This window comes from Oryctolagus cuniculus, chromosome 9, assembly GCF_964237555.1.
Source record: "Oryctolagus cuniculus chromosome 9, mOryCun1.1, whole genome shotgun sequence".
NCBI classification, from domain to species: Eukaryota; Metazoa; Chordata; class Mammalia; order Lagomorpha; family Leporidae; genus Oryctolagus; species Oryctolagus cuniculus.
The window spans coordinates 123,887,274-123,903,866 of NC_091440.1; the positions used below are offsets into that span (position 1 = coordinate 123,887,274).

Here is a 16,593-nt window from a genome sequence, read left to right on the forward strand (position 1 = left end):
CCGGCACACCGGGTTCTAGTCCCGGTTGGGGCGCCGGATTCTGTCCCGGTTGCCCCTCTTCCAGGCCAGCTCTCTGCTGTGGCCAGGGAGTGCAGTAGAGGATGGCCCAGGTGCTTGGGCCCTGCACCCCATGGGAGACCAGGAAAAGCACCTGGCTCCTGGCTCCTGCCATCGGATCAGCGCGGTGCGCCGGCCGCAGCGCGCCAGCCGCGGCGGCCATTGGAGGGTGAACCAACGGCAAAGGAAGACCTTTCTCTCTGTCTCTCTCTCTCACTGTCCACTCTGCCTGTCAAAAAATAAAAATAAAAAAAAAAAATCCTAGAAGCACAATTTTTCCACAACTTCCTCTCGAGTCCGTTCCTCTTTACTCAGTGCTCTTAACTACCTGGACACTTTCTCAGGGTCTGCACCCGGGAGATACATTCTCCTTTCAGAGCATCATGTCCACGCAAGCCCGTCTCTTCCTTCCACACAAAGGCTTGCAGGGGGGCTCACGGGGCAGCGCTCCTGAAAACTGGTGTTCACTCTTCTGCTTACGGTAGCTGAAGTCTGTGCTGTCCTCTAGCTCTGGCTGTGCTGAGGGGCAGGGATTTATGGGGCTTCATTTGCTTCACACTGACCGCTACGGCTTTCTGGAAGATGTAGGCTGCAGCACTCAGTTGCTTCCAGCTTACCTGCAAGTTCCTCATTTACACTGCATAAGCATGTATTTATTCCTTAAATCTGAAACTGGATTTCCCATTACGGAAATTGTATTGGATACTTTTGTGCTCCACCCATATCCCCTCTTCGTGGTTGCAGCGTGGATTCCTACAGCCGCTGTGTTTCATTAGGAATGACTTCTGGCCAAAGGACCTGCCCTCTGAATGTCACACAGCACTCCATGATGGAACCAGAAGCTGGAGGCTGGATGACACAAGGAGACAAAGCCTCGAGTCCCCTTGCCCTCTGAAGTGCTATCCAGGCCCCCAAGCTCCCTACAGCATCAGCTGGGGTCTCAGCTGCAGCTGTGCTGCTGATGGGCTTCTCTGCCCCATCCTACCTCCCTCGCCTCCTTACCGTGGAACCTGAGTGCATTCCTCACGGTAAACCATCTAAAAGCAATTGTCTAGCTCAGGGTGTTTTCAGGCGCACCAACCTAACATAATCATCCCATTTTCCAAAGGGTCTACTGAGTCACAAGACAGACAGTGTCACAAGCCTGCTAAACACTGTTTGCCTTCGCTTACTCGCCACCAGGAAACCAAGGAAGACACTCTTACTATCATCTTCACATCTCAGATGGGATGAGAAAATCCCAGAGAAGGTAAGTTACGAAGAGGCTGAAGCAGGATTTGAGCACAGGTTGCTCTGACAGTCCCACGTCCAGTTCACCGCCTCCACACAGCTCTGCGTTCCCTGCTCTCTAGCATGCCCGGAGCAGCCCTCCTTTCCTGGCTCCTTCCTATGCCCTGCTGTGAGGGACAGCCAGCACAGTGCCCGTTCCGAGACGATCCCAGACACTGAGATGTTTCCATTTTTCCAAACGCATAAGTCCTGACTAGTGGACAGGCAGAACCCTAGTCGCAAAAGGTGGAATCTGACCTTGTGAATTTGTCTTTCAAAACTTCTGCACTGACAAGCATGTTCATTAATTCAGTTTATTATCACTCTAGGATTAGTTTCTATATGTATGAGCAGGTACATGCTAACAGCTTTACCACTCAAGCTTTTTCTTTTACTTCCAAGTAATAACAAAAAAATGTAACATGTCCAAAGATTCTTACCTCCATCTTGAAATTTGCTTAATCTTTCAAAATACGATGACATAGGGGCCTGCACAATATCAAGGATGGCCAGAAGCGTTCGTGTGAGCCTTAATAACTCACTGAAACTATAAAATCCGAAGTATATGAGATTCCGAGCCAAGTGGACCACCTTCATAAGGAAAAAAAAAAAAGGAGGGGGTGGAAAAGAAAAGAAACCATTGGGGACTTAATACATGTTGGCTTGTTTTGTTATCTAAATTAATTCAAGCATTTTCAAGCAGCCTAATTATTTAACATCTAGGAATTAAAATATCTGCAAAATCTTCCACTTCAACTTTCATTTATTCAAGCCTAGAATTAATTCTAAATAAGATGCTGGGTGCTTAAAGGTGATTAAAGAAGTTTACATTTGAATTATTTACCTGTTAATTATATTAACTCACTGAAGTCATTAGGATACCTGCTCATTGACAGTTGTATTAATTACTTTAGTGATTAGATACATTGTCTGTAAAATTTGCCCAGAAATACACACTCCCTACGCAATCTGTAGTCTCGTGGATAACAAAGGACAAGAGGCAGCCCCCAAATGTACAGTGTCCTCCCGCACTGCACCAGGGTGGCCTATGTGACCAGCACAACATGGCACCAGTGGTGGCATGTCACCTCCAAGACTGGATTACATGATGACTTGCTCTAGGGACAGCCAGCTGCTGCTCATGAAGTCAGGCAGCCTCCAGGTAGGCACACAAGGGGAGAAGCTGCCAGGCTGGGCCAGCAGCCGGCAGGGAGGTGTGGCCACCTGCACCCACAAGGGCGCGGTGGAAAATCAGAAGATCCAGATGGCCACAACTGCAGTCAACATCTACCTCATGAGACAACCACAGCCAGAGCCACCTCTCAAGCTAAGCCTGGGTTCCCAGCCCACAGAAACTGAGAGACAATAAACATTTGTTGCTTTAGGCTGCTAAGTTTTGGAGTACTTTGTTATAAACAATAGGTAGCTAACATACAAAATAAAAAATAACAGCATCCTCTCTAGAGTTAGCATTATGTCCCCAAAATTTGATTATGGAACTATTCCAATTCAGTTCATTGAGACTAAAAACACCAAATCCATGAAAATGGGCTGGCCCTGTGGTGCAGAGGGTTAAAGCCCCGGCCTGAAGCACCGGCATCCCATATGGGCGCCAGTTCTAGTCCTAGCTGCTCCTCTTCCAATCCAGCTCTCTCCTATGGCCTGAGAAAACAGTAGAAGATGGCCCAAGTCCTTAGGCCCCTGCACCCGCATGGGAGACCCAAAAGAAGCTCCTGGCTCCTGGCTTCAGATTGGTGCAGCTCTGGCCACTGCAGCCAATTTGGGAGTAAACTAGCAGATGGAAGACCTCTCTCTCTCTCACTCTCTCTCTCTCCCCCTCTCCTTTCTCTGTGTTACTCTGATTCTCAAATAAATAAATAAATCTTTTTAAAAAATCCATGAAAATGAAAAAATAATAATAATCCAAACATAAAGTATGCAAACAGTAATTAATACCTAATTAAAACATGTTACTGCACATAGAGGTTAATCAAAGCACTAAACTGAAGGCAAAGAGAATCATACTTGCATGAACTAAACCAGACAATCACCAAAGCACCCTGAATACCACAGGGAAATGTCTTGGATGCTCAATGTACCCAGTTTTTGACAGGGAAATTTTAATTGCTTCACAAATGACTGTTTAAAAGAGGTACCTCAAATGTCAGTTTGTTTTTTTCTTTATCTCCAAAAGGAAAGGGCTGATTGACAACTTCTTTCAAGTATTCTTCAACAAATTCCATTGTCAGCGCAAATTTCCTCTTCATATCATTCCTGGAAGAATCTGTTATAGAATCGTACCTGGGAGAGACGGAAAGAAGATAAAGCAAGTTAAGCAGATTGTACTCATTTAAAAACAGGAGCGCACACAAGAGGGATTCAGAAAGTTTGTGGAAAACATATGCTGTGAAAGAAATTGCATGGATTTTTTCTCAGCAAAATGTTTGAAAGACCTTTGTACATATTTTAACTCTGGCTTCACAATCTTGGATATATTAATTGCCCATCCCAGATGTTGTGTCCTCATTTATAAGACAGAGGCTATTGTGGATGAGTTACTTTGAGGGTACTTCAAAAAGTCTGTGCAAAAATTTTTTAAATCTATGCCCAGTTGTTTCACTATACACACGTGCCATGAACTTTCTTAAGAAAGCATTTCATAAGACATTTACTTGAGAGGCAGAGCCAGACACATACAGATAGAGACCGCTACTATTTCTTGTTCTGTTCCCCAAATGGCCATAAAGGTCTGTGACTGGGCTAAAGCCAAAGCTGGGATCCAGGAACTTAATCAGGTTCCACAAGTGGCAGCAACCCAATGACTTGGGCCCATCACTGTAGCCTCCCAGGGTCTTTACTGGCAGGAAGCTGGAGTCAGGAGCCAGAGCTGGGTATCAAACCCAGGCACTCTGACATGGGATGCAGGCATCTTAACCTCTAGGCAAAATGCCCACCCATGCAAACCTCCAAGTCATAGTCTCCTGTGACAAAAGCATTTCACAAATTCTTATTGGTATTAATAAACTCATTTCTGTTTATTAGCTTCCAGAGAGATGCTTCTATTGTCACTTAAAATGGTCATTTTACCTTAAAAATGGAGCATCTTATTTGCATTTTGGAAGATAAGTGATCTTAGAACATACAAATCCCTTCCTATGCATTGAATTTCAAAATCAGAGACACTGGATTTTGAGTTCAACTGCTGAATTTACTATCCGGGGAAAGGTGTCTGCACGTACTCATGAATGGTGATCTTGGTGGGGATTTCTGTCCAGAGCCTGGCATAGCGAACAGGAACCACGGACTCCTGGGGGTCCCGGTCCACGTGCATATGCAGCATGAGGCGACAGAAAGACGCACGGAGGTCGAAGGGCAGGCTCTCATCCGACACACACCGCAGGATCAAGTCTACAGACAGCTGTGTAGAAATCTGGTTGATGGCCAGATACTGGCGATCCAAGCACATCCTTGCAAAGAGGTTTAGCTGATATCTTGAAAACATCAAGCAAATGACATTATTTGTCTTATCTTGATAGAAACATTAAACATCACAGCACCAATCATTTATGACACCTGATGACACTCCAGTTCACGATGCTGGACTCAAACTGTTTCAGTGGAAGGAGTGATCAAATGACAACATATACATGAAACTGGCTCTACTGCCTTTGTTACAATTTCTCTTGTTCCAACTATGTGTGCCTGCAGGGTAGTGTCCCTAGGGTCTCAGCTGAATGGAATTTCATGTACACTAAGCCTGTATGGAGGTCATGAACAATCACTTCACGTGTGATCACTTCTTTCTGCTTCCTCCAGCCTCACTCAGCTGAGGGCTCTAGCATCTACACTCTAACTTTATTTTTAGTTGAAAGGCAAAGAGACAGACAAGAGATCTTCCATCCACTGGTTCACTGCCCAAATGCCCATTACATAATATCCACGGCTGGGTAAGCCCAAAACCAGTAGCCGAAAACTCAATCTCGATCTCCCATTTGGGTGGCAGGAGCCCAATCTACATTCTAAGTTTAGCTGGACACCCCAGAATAAATGTACTCTAAGTCTAGCTGGGACTCTAAGTCTAGCTGGGGGTTCTAATATCTACAATCCAAAGTTAGCTGGGAGCCTAGAATCCTTAACCTATGTTTAGCACTACTCAGCTTTTAAGACAAACATGATCAGCCCAAACAGCATCTGTACGTTTGGATCCATCCACCTTTGAGACAAAGACGCTGGATGGGCTACAGCTGCTGTAGAAACCAAGGCATGCTCTGCCTTTCTCTGATTGCTGCCATCAGGACCCATGTGGCCAAGGGGCTTCCGCCTTGAGCTTCTATTCTATAAACTCAAAGATGCCAGCTGAGTCCTTGCTGCTCACATACCAACCACCAGGCGTGGCTGTCAGCAGTCATGCCATGTGCCACCGTGGAACTTTGCTCACTCTGGACCCCAGCTTCTTCTATGTCACAAGTCACCTTGTGTTCACGAGCAGCATCTCCTAAACTCCTGCCATGTGCCCTCTGAGGCCACCGCTGCAGCCAGATCAGCTTCCCCAGCCCTGGTCCCACCTTTCTGGCTATCCATCACCTAGGTCCTGACTCATCTCCCACCTGCCCCCGTCACAACCAATAACCAGAAAAAACTCTCTGGATATATGTGGAAAAGACAGACGTTAAGTTTCATTGTGAATGTTTTAAATAGCACTAGATATTTCAGCTACTCTAGTTGTGACCTAAGTTTTAAAATTTCCTCTTCAGGGGCAAGTGTTCAGCACAGCAGTTAAGACATCACTTGGGACATATGCATCCTATGTCAGAGCACCTAGGTTCAAGTTCCAGTTCTGCTCCCAATTCTAGCCTCCTGCTAATGCCAACCCTTGGGAGTCAGGAGATGATGGTTCAAATACTTGCGAATCCATATGGGAGACCCAGATTGAGTTCCAGGCTCCCAGTGTTAGACTGGCCCAGCAGTGAATGTCGAAGGCATCTGAGGAAGGAACCAGTGGATTGGAGATCTCTTGTTGTCTGTCTGTCTGTCTCTACTTTTCAAATAAACCAATATATATTTTTCTAAAATCTCTTCTTCACCCACAGCTAACTTTCAGAGACTTCAAGGAATCCCTCCTCAGTGAACACAGCAGGTTGAGAGTCACAATTCTCTACGATACCTAACCTGTAATAGGTAAGAACTTCTAAATCAGCTTTGGTGCCTTCTTTTGCTTCTTGAGCAAGGTGCCGGATGGCTTTGCCGTGAGGCTCCTTGTTGCTGTCAATCCAGTAGAGCCACACTTCTTCATCATCAATGTCATCTGGAAGGATGGAGCTCTCCATGGGGTTGTCTATTTGCATAGAGACCAACCTTGAAATAAAGAACACGAATGGAAATCGATTATGAGGGGCACTGGTAACCATGACAAAGAACTACAGTGCTAACACATGAACTGAAAAAGATGCCACCAAAATCCATGCTTACTTGGTTTGAATGAGAATGTCTGCATTGCCTGGACTCAGCATAAATTTACAGATGAGTTCCTGAGTCACAGGGATAGCAGTGGTATTAGACACACAGAGATCAGACAAATAATCCAAAAATCTGGCAAGAGAAAAAAAAAGATGAAATTGACATAAACTCATCACGACATAAGCATAATTTGGAATATAACAGAAGAAACTCATTAGATATTTCTACTAATACTCCCGTGTGAAGTTTTTCTAGAGTGCTGCTTATCTGCTACATCATTAGAGACAAACTCAACATCTAATTCCTTCTACTGAGTTGTTGAGCACAAAGATGATTTGAAAAATAATGTTTGCTTCTATTTATTTGGTGCTACTTATCCCACAGCACTATAATCTATGTTTAGAAAATCATTATCTACCCCCATGTATGACTCCCCAGAAATGAATACTAAATAGAAGGTAAAGTACTGAGTGAAACAGGGCTATGGCACCAACTCAAGGCAGGCAACCATGAGGGGCTCAAGTCTGAGACCCATTTCTACCTTGTAGCTTCTATTCGCTTTACTACTCAATGAGGAAAACCTCTAATCCGCTTACCTTTTCTACATTTATTTTTCCCAGATAGGGTACTTTAGCATGTTTTATAGGGTGATGGAATTCAAAGTCCAGTTTATAGGGCTGCAAAATACTTTGAAATTTGTGTAGTTTTTTATAATATACACTGTCATGAAGTTTTTGCAGAGTCCTCATCGACATGCATTTAAAAAATTTTTGTACCCAAATAAACTTATCTTTTATTCCATTTTCCATTAAATTCATGAAATACTCTCACAGAAGAAACACTGGATGTGGAAAAAGATTTGCCACATGTTTTATCCTAACTATGGGTAGTTCTTGGGTAAGCAGATCTGTCGCCGTCTATCTTCTCTTCTCTAAAACATAGGTAATAATATACAACCAGTGGAACTTCATGACAACGTGTAGAGGTTTAAATGAGACAAAATATGTGAATAAATTTCCAAAACAACCCATAAAGTATTATAAAACCTGTGAGTTATCAGAGTACAGATCCATTGCACCTAAATACAAGTCTATTCAGGGCTTTCATCTCTTATCAGAAAAGAACTCTTTATTATATTCTTACAGCAATAAGCCCAGCATAGTTTGACCTGAAAGTTAGGGATAGCAAAGAAGTCTAACTTTTAAAAGTTCTAAAAATAAGACAAAAATCTCAGTCCCACTAGACACAAAGATTACATGAACTACTTCAAACCTTGGCTCTCGGTTTCTCCTGAGTAAGCTGACAAATGTTTCTATTTCTTTGGCTGTGATATGTTTCTCTAGAAGTTTTCTGTTGTTGTGCAACAAAGCTGTGATCGTATCTTCTGCCAAAATATCATAGCCAATCTGGGACTGCATGACACAGAAATTCTTAGCAATGTATTCCTGCAAAGAAGAAAAGCTGTCAGAATGTGATGCCACACAGCTTAGAAATAACAGCTTCCAGTAGGGTCAGCAACACTGACTAATTTATTCATAACAGAAAACCCACTGAAAAATTTGTCAAAAAAACAGCAAGTTAATAATTTTTCAATCAATAAGTTCCACAAAGAAGGAAATGAAAACATACTAGCAAGTACATAATTCCAATTATAACAAAAAAAATCAAGTCTAGAAATAACTTTTAGTATGAAACACTTTAACTCTCATAAACAGAAAAACAAAAAATTTTAATTAAAATAAGATTGTTTTTTGAGAGGCAAAGAGACAGATATACCATCTGCGGGTTTATTCTCCAAAATCCCTCGACGGCCTGGACTGGGCCAGGCCAGAGCCAGGAACACAACCCAGGTTTTCCACATGGTTGCAGGGATGTGGTTACATGAGCCATCGCTGCTGCCTCCCAACACCCCAAACAGCAGGCAGCTGGAGTCAAACATCAAACCCAGGCACTCTAACAAGGGACACAGGTGTCTTAATCAGCAACCTAACCAGCATTTTGACCATTATGCCAATGTCCAAACATAAAATACCAAGTTTTATGTCATGATAACTTGGGATTTCACTAGCCTACTAGAGCCCATTTTTTTAACTCACACAAAAGATGTCACATAATCATTGAAAAGAAAATAACTGTGATATTTCCTGCATAAGGCACAAGATCTAGGCCAGTAACATAAAGATTCCAGTTGATACAGGTTGACTTCTTCTTTGCACTATATAATATCTTCTCTTAAAAGTAATGATAAAATTTCATACACTTTTAATGTGGCCCAGCAGTTAAGACACCCATATCCCATATCTGAAACCCACCTCTGGTTCCTGAGTCCATCTTCCTGCTAACACAGACCCTGGGAGGCAGCAGTGATGGCTCAGGTAATTGGGTTCCTGCCCCCAATGTGGCAGACCTGAAATAAGTGCCCAGCTCCCAGGGTCAGCCTCAGTGTAGCTCCAGACATTGCAGGCATTTAGGGAGAGAACCACCAAATAGAAACTCACTCTCTCTCTCTTTCTCGCTCTCTCCTCGCTCTTCCTTTTCCCCTCCCTCTCACTCTCCCTCAAAATAATTTTAAATATATCAAACAAGAAAATATAATTAGGGGCCTGCACTGTGGCATAACAGGTAGGGTAAAGCCACCATCTGCAGCTCCAGGATCTAATATGGGCACCAGTTCAAGTCCTGGCTGCTCCTCTTTCAATCCAGTTCTCTTCTATGGCCTGGGAAAGCAGCAGAAAATGGCTCAAGTGCTTGGGCCCCTGCACCCACACGTGAAACCAGAAAGAAGCTCCTGGCACCTGGCTTCGGATCCATTCAGCTCAGGCCACTGCAGTCATCTGGGGACTGAGCCAGTAGATGGAAGATCTCTGTCTCTCCCTCTCTTTGTCTGCAACTCTGCTACTCAAATAAATAAATAGATCTTTAAAAATTTATAATTAATCACTTTACTGATCAGATCCATTCACCCAATAAATATTTCTTGAAGGCCTCAACTTTCCCAGCACCATCTGGGAGTAGGTATATGGCTATCAACAAGGTAAACCAGCTCTCAAGGAGTTTCCATCCCACTGAGATAAAAGGCAGTAAATGAGCAAACAAACCACCAGCTTATATGTTGATAAGTGAAATGAAGCCAGAGAAGAACGGAGAAAAGTGGCAGCTCTAGACAGAGCAGATGCAAGAGAAGTGAAGCTTGAGCCGGCACAGAATGACAAGGAGTCAGGCAGGGAGCCTGAAGAGCAGCCGTGACAGTGGGAACGGCCAATACGCAGGCTACGTGCGGTGCTCTGTCCACAAAGGGTGGTCATGAGAGCCGCAGCATACACAGTGAGGAGAAAACAGGAGCGGATGCCCAGAGGCAGGTCACAGCACCTCATTGCTCACAGTGCGAGAAAGCCACTGGGGAGCGCCCATCCTGCAGCATCGCACGTGCTCCTTGCTCCGCCCTTCGTTCTACACTCCAGACCACTAGTGTTCAGGCCCCACACTCTGTGCACAGGCACCACATTGCACACAGCCAGAGACTGGCAACTCAACTCCACCCACAGCCAAAAGCTTGCCCTTTGATTTCTTGGAGATTCTCCCTGGAAATTATTATCTTTCTGTGATGGGAGAATGTATTGATTAGAAAGTGGCTTTGCCTTAGGTAAAATTTACTGGAACGTATCTATTCCTTAAAATGATATTGGCTGCACAAATCTAATTATACTGCAGGCAGCATTTTTGTGGCCTTTCAAAATGATAGTTTTATGCATTGTGTGGCCAGTTAAGTAAAGTAAATGCCTTTGTTAGCATATAATTTTAAAGATATGTATTGATTTACACACTTTTAGGACCTTTGCAGTCACATTGCAGTATAAGGCAAACATCCAAGGTGTTGATAAATAACCAAGTGAAATTAGAGGTATAACCAAATTCTATAAATAATAATAAACAGAGACTCAATAATAAAGACTTGGGTTGGTCCTAAATCACAAATCACCATCAGGACTATAAACCATAGGTGAGAAGAGAGTAAAACAAGATAATTATGCAAAAAAGTAAAAAGTCTTTTTGCCTAAATTAAAAATTATGGTCTAAGAATATCAGAAGGGTGTTTCATGCTTCATACCGAAGCATTCTTAATTCAACAGAACTGAGTATGATTTTTCAGTTATCACTGAGATTCAGTTGCAGGATAAGGAGACAGGGAGGGCAAGAGAATCTAACTCCCAGCACATGCTGAGTCTTCATTCCCTGGTCAGCTAAGTGGTCTACCTCTTGGGGAAAGAGCAGAAAGGCGTGGCTCACCCTGAGCCACACAACGGCCATCTCCTGTGTCCACAGGGGATTGAGTCCAGGATCCAACACAGATAACAAAATCCACCTGACAACATCAAATTATTAGAGAGCACTGGAGAAACCCTGCAAGATATAGGTACCGGCAAAGACTTCCCAGAAAAGACCCTGGAGGCGCAGGCAGTCAAAGCAAAAATTAACTATTGGGATTGCATCAAATTGAGAAGTTTCTGTACTGTAAAAGAAACAGGAGAGTGAAGAGACAACCAACAGAATGGGAAAAAATATTTGCAAACTAGGCAACAGATGAAGGGTTGATAACCAGAATCTACAAAGAAATCAAGAAACTCCACAACATCAAAACAAACAACCCACTTAAGAGATGGGCCAAGGACCTCAATAGACATTTTTCAAAAGAGGAAATCCAAATGGCCAACAGGCACATGAAAAAATGTTCAGGATCACTAGCCATCAGGGAAATGCAAATCAAAACCACAATGAGGTTTTACCTCACCCCGGTTAGAATGGCTCACATACAGAAATCTACCAACAACAGATGCTGGAGAGGATGTGGTGAAAAAGGGACACTAACCCACTGTTGGTGGGAATGCAAACTGGTTAAGCCACTGTGGAAGTCAGTTTGGAGATTCCTCAGAAACCTGAATATAACCCTACCATTCAACCCAGCCATATCACTCCTTGGAATTTACCCAAAGGAAATTAAATTGGCAAACAAAAAAGAGGTCTGCACCTTAATGTTTATTGCAGCTCAATTCACAATAGCTAAGACCTGGAACCAACCCAAATGCCCATCAACAGTAGACTGGATAAAGAAATTATGGGACATGTACTCTATAGAATACTATACAGCAGTCAAAAACAACGAAATCCAGTCATTTGCAACAAGATGGAGGAATCTGGAAAACATTATGCTGAGTGAATTAAGCCAGTCCCAAAGGGGCAAATATCACATGTTCTCCCTGATCAGCGACAACTAACTGAGCATCAAAGGGCAAACCTGTTGAAGTGAAATGGACACTATAAGAAACAGTGACTTGATCAGCTCTTGTCCTGACTGTTGATGTACAATGTAATACTTTATTCATTTTAGTATTTTTTCTTTGTTTTGTTCTAGTACTATTGGTTGAACTCTATAATTAACACACAATTATTCTTAAGTGTTTAAATTTTAACTGAAAAGTTATCCCTGTTAAATAAAAGAGTGGAAATAAGAGAGAGAGGAGATGTACAATTTGGGACATGTTCAATCAGACTTGCCCCAAATGGTGGAGTTAGAATCGGGCCAGGAGATTCCAATACAATCCCATCAAGGTGGCATGTACCAATGCCATCTCACTAGTCCAAGTGATCAATTTCTGTTCACAATTGATCATAATGATAGGTCTAAGAGTCAAAGGGATCACACAAACAAGACTAGTGTCTGCTAATACTGACTGATAGAATCAAAAAGGAAGAGAACGATCCATCATGGGAAGCGGGATACACAGCAGACTCATAGAATGGCAGATGTCCTAAATAGTACTCTGGCCTCAGAATCAGCCCTTAAGGCATTCGGATATGGCTGAAGAGCCAATGAGAGTATTTTAGGCATGGAAAGCCAAGTCACTCTGGGAAAAAAAAAAAAAGAAGAAGACCTAAATGAAAGATCTCCACAAGTGAGATCCCAGTGGAAAGAACGGGGCCATCAAAGAAGGAGGTACCTTTCTCTGAAGGGAGGAGAGAACTTCCACTTTGACTATGACCCTGTCAGAATAAGATCGAAGTCGGCGAACTCGAAAGGCTTCCATAGCCTTGGCAACTCATGACTAGAGCCTAGGGAGATTACTGACTCCATAAACAAGAGTGTCAAATTGTTAAGTCAACAACAGGAGTCGCTGTGTACTTACTTCTCATGTGGGATCTGTCCTTAATGTGTTGTCCAATGTGAAGTAATGCTATAACTAGTACTGAAACAGTATTTTACACTTTGTGTTTCTGTGTGGGTGCAAACTGATGAAATCTTTTCTTAGTATATACTAAATCAATCTTCTGTATATAAAGATAACTGAAAATGAATCTTGATGTGAATGGAATGGGAGAGGGTGCGGGAGATGGGAGGGGTACAATTGGGAGGGAAATTATGGGGGGGCGGAAGCCACTGTAATCCATAAACTGTACGTTGGAAATTTATATTTACTAAATAAATAAATAAATAAAAAGGAAAAAATAAAAAATAAAGAAAAGAAAATAACTTAAAAAAAAATCCAAGGATGTTCAACTTCTTTATACAAAACTGCATGGAATTTACATAAAACCTACGCACATCTTCTCAGATACTTTATTTATTTATTTATTTATTGACAGGCAAAGTGGACAGAGAGAGACAGAGAGAAAGGTCTTCCTTTACCATTGGTTCACCCTCCAATGGCTGCTGCAGCCGGCGCACCGCGCTGATCCGAAGCCAGGAGCCAGGTGCTTCTCCTGGTCTCCCATGCGGGTGCAGGGCCCAAGCACTTGGGCCATCCTCCACTGCACTCCTGGCCCACAGCAGAGAGCTGGGCTGGAAAAGGGACAACCGGGACAGAATCCGGCACCCCAACCAGGACTAGAACCCGGGGTGCCAGCGCCGCAGGCGGAGGATTAGCCTATTGAGCCGCAGCGCCAGCCCCCAGATACTTTAAATCACCTCTAGATGACATATAACACCTAACATAATGTAAATGCCATGTAAATACTATTTACTTGGGGAATAAATGGGAAAAAATAAACAGGTTCAGAACAGACACAACCGTTTTTCCAAGGTGCCAGCACTGTGATGCAGTGGTTTAAGCTGCCACTTGCAACACCTGCATCCTGTAACGGAGTACTGGTTGAGTCTCAACCACTCTACATCTGATCCAGCTCTCTGCCAATATGCCTAGGAAGCATCAAAAAATGGCCCAAGTTCTGGAGGCCTTGCTACCCATGTGAGAGGCCAAGATGGAGTTTCTTGCTCCAGGCTTCACTCTGATACAGCCACCGGCTCATGCAGCCATGTGAGGAGTGAACCAGTAGACAGAAGATCTTCCTCCACCCCACGGTGTGTGTGTGTGTGTGTGTGTATGTGGCTGTGTGAGAGAGCATTTATCACTCTTTCTTTAAATAAGTAAAATATGCCTTTAAAACAATTATTTTTTCAAATATTTTCAATGCAGCTGGTAGAACTGCAGGTGCAGAACCCCACAGATGCAGAGGACCAACCACACTCCACAGAAATCCAGAAAGCAAGTCGCCAGCGTGTCCCATTTAGCTGGGAGGAGCGGTGTTGCTGGGCATGGCTATGTCGTGTGTGCTGGAACGTGAGTTTACTTGCTATGGGGATGGGCACTTTCAGAGCAGCAACTGCAAGCGCCTAAGAACTCCAGGCTTGAGTCCCCAGCTAAGACTGAGCAGGAACAGGGAAAGAATATGTGCCAGAGCTTCAGAAACTAGGAAGACACTAGTTAAGACTGGCTGCCTAGGAACCTACGAGAAAACCAGAGCCCAGGGCACAGCCATAGAAAGGAGGGATAGGTGCTGCTCACCCTTCCAAACACTGCCACCATCGAGGCTGGCGCAAGCTGTAGTACCTTAAGGGACTGAGGTACTGTCTAACCCTGCAATCTGCTGATTCATTCTGTTAGGCTCAATCCCATCAGACACCACTGCCTGCATACAAAGACTGGTGACATTTCAAGCAAAGCAAGGTCCCCCCTTATCCTCAAGGGATTCTAGTGCAGCAACAGCCTCAGCTTATGTGTGGACAGCCGGTAGTACTGAATCCCGCAGCTACTATGTTTTCCCCCATGCACACACTGAAATAAAGTTTAATTTACAAACCAGACATAGTATAAGGTCAATAACCATAAATCATCATAAAATAAAATGGTTGTAATGATATAATAAACATTATTTAAAGCTTATGAGTCATTTCTTTCTGGAATTTGCCATTTAATGTTTTCAGACCAAGGCTGACTGTGGATAACTGAAACCACAGAATGCAAAACTGTGGATAAAAAGCAGTCTCTCACTCCATCCCTACTCCAAACCTCCACAGAACAATCTAGAAATTCACATCAGGAGAGTGTCTGGATTCCTGAGGTCTGTCATTTAATGTTCTGAACTCAAAAGCTCTTCCAGTGAAGTATGAACAAGTCTACTGTACCTTACCACCTTAAAGGACTGCAATGAAGTTAGGAAATGCAATTCTGATGACAGCATGTTCCATTGGAAAGACAGGTGTTTACAACCAGGATTAGATTAGAAAATATTTAAGGATGGCTTTCTATTGTCCCCTTGCTCCTGTTCCTTGGCGAATTACTTATGTGCCAATCTGTTTTACAAATTACTCTTAGACCTTTCTTAATTTTTAAGCAAAATTTCAAACCCAGCAACCCAACATTCTTTAACACAGTCTTCCTGAAGGTAATCTTTTTTTTTCTTGCCAAAGCATCTCCAAACTACCAAGGGGCAACCATGTAATAATTAGGAGTCTGCACAACTTACCTCTGAGCAAATTTCTGACCTCTCAGTACATCACCTTAACTGAGTGCCAACTAGAGTGAGTTTAATCCATGAAAAGTGCTTAAAAGTCAGCAGGGTACAAAGTCAGCACTCAACAATCATCTCTAGCCATTCCCAAATGGCTACTGCCTTCTTGTCCTGACCTCACAGATATACACGGCCGTGGCCACGTGCCCCCCTTTCTCAGGGCCTCACCTCTCAGCAAAACTTCCTGATTAAGTGCTCTTACCTCCAACTTCTCCAGAGCCACATGGGAACCAAGCTAGCAAAAGCCGACTCATTTTAAGCAATTCAATCTTAAATATTCACATTCTAAAGCACATACAAAATATTGTGTATCTTTAAGATAAAAAGGAGACTAGACAGAAACTTCCCTTGGAATTGGCAACTTTTAACTATACTCCCAGACCCATGTGGGCTCCCTGTCCTCCAGTGCTGTATACAACTTGGCATCACAGTGCTCCTCCTAGTACCCACCATTCTCCCTCCTTAGGGCTCTCCTATAGAGTTTGTAAAATCGATGCTCAAAGTCATCAACTCTTCCATTTCCAAGCACCTGTCCTGGGTTCCCCAGCCAGCAACAGAGCTCTCCCGATCATGAATTCCCACATTGCTATCTTTTCTCTAGTGGCCCCCTCTTTGCCACCCCCAACATTTCACATGCACATGTTATATATTTTCCACTGCACAAGAAACTCTTGGGCCCATACACAGCGATGCTGTTGCTTGCAAATCCCAAGCAAATGGGAAGCCAAGAAATGCTTCATTACTCTCTACATAATAGGTCCAGGGTGCATCCTGACCTGCAGGGGCAGGAGCTAATGCCATGTGTATAGAACTCGAAGACATCCTCCCCAAGAGGTTCTAATTGTATGTGGAAGAATAAATACACAACACAGCTCCAAAATACTCACAGATCATTGGTGTGTGCTGTCAACATAAGACATTTCATTTCAAAGAGAAATTTCTCATTCCTACATTCTCTGCTTTAGA

General features: G+C 43.3%; 1 protein-coding gene across 2 annotated transcripts in view; it reads right to left on the reverse strand.

Moving 5' to 3' along the window:
• The window catches only part of ITPR2 (inositol 1,4,5-trisphosphate receptor type 2), a 536,947-nt gene that overhangs the window by 349,202 nt on the left and 171,152 nt on the right, over positions 1-16,593 (reverse strand). For both annotated transcript variants that reach the window (XM_051850872.2, XM_051850873.2), the window contains 6 exons: positions 8,056-8,228; positions 6,796-6,915; positions 6,496-6,681; positions 4,566-4,817; positions 3,483-3,627; positions 1,767-1,917 (listed from right to left, as the gene is read on the reverse strand). In XM_051850872.2, the coding sequence (XP_051706832.1) occupies positions 1,767-1,917; positions 3,483-3,627; positions 4,566-4,817; positions 6,496-6,681; positions 6,796-6,915; positions 8,056-8,228 (1,027 nt within the window). The remainder of the gene's footprint in view (positions 1-1,766; positions 1,918-3,482; positions 3,628-4,565; positions 4,818-6,495; positions 6,682-6,795; positions 6,916-8,055; positions 8,229-16,593) is intronic.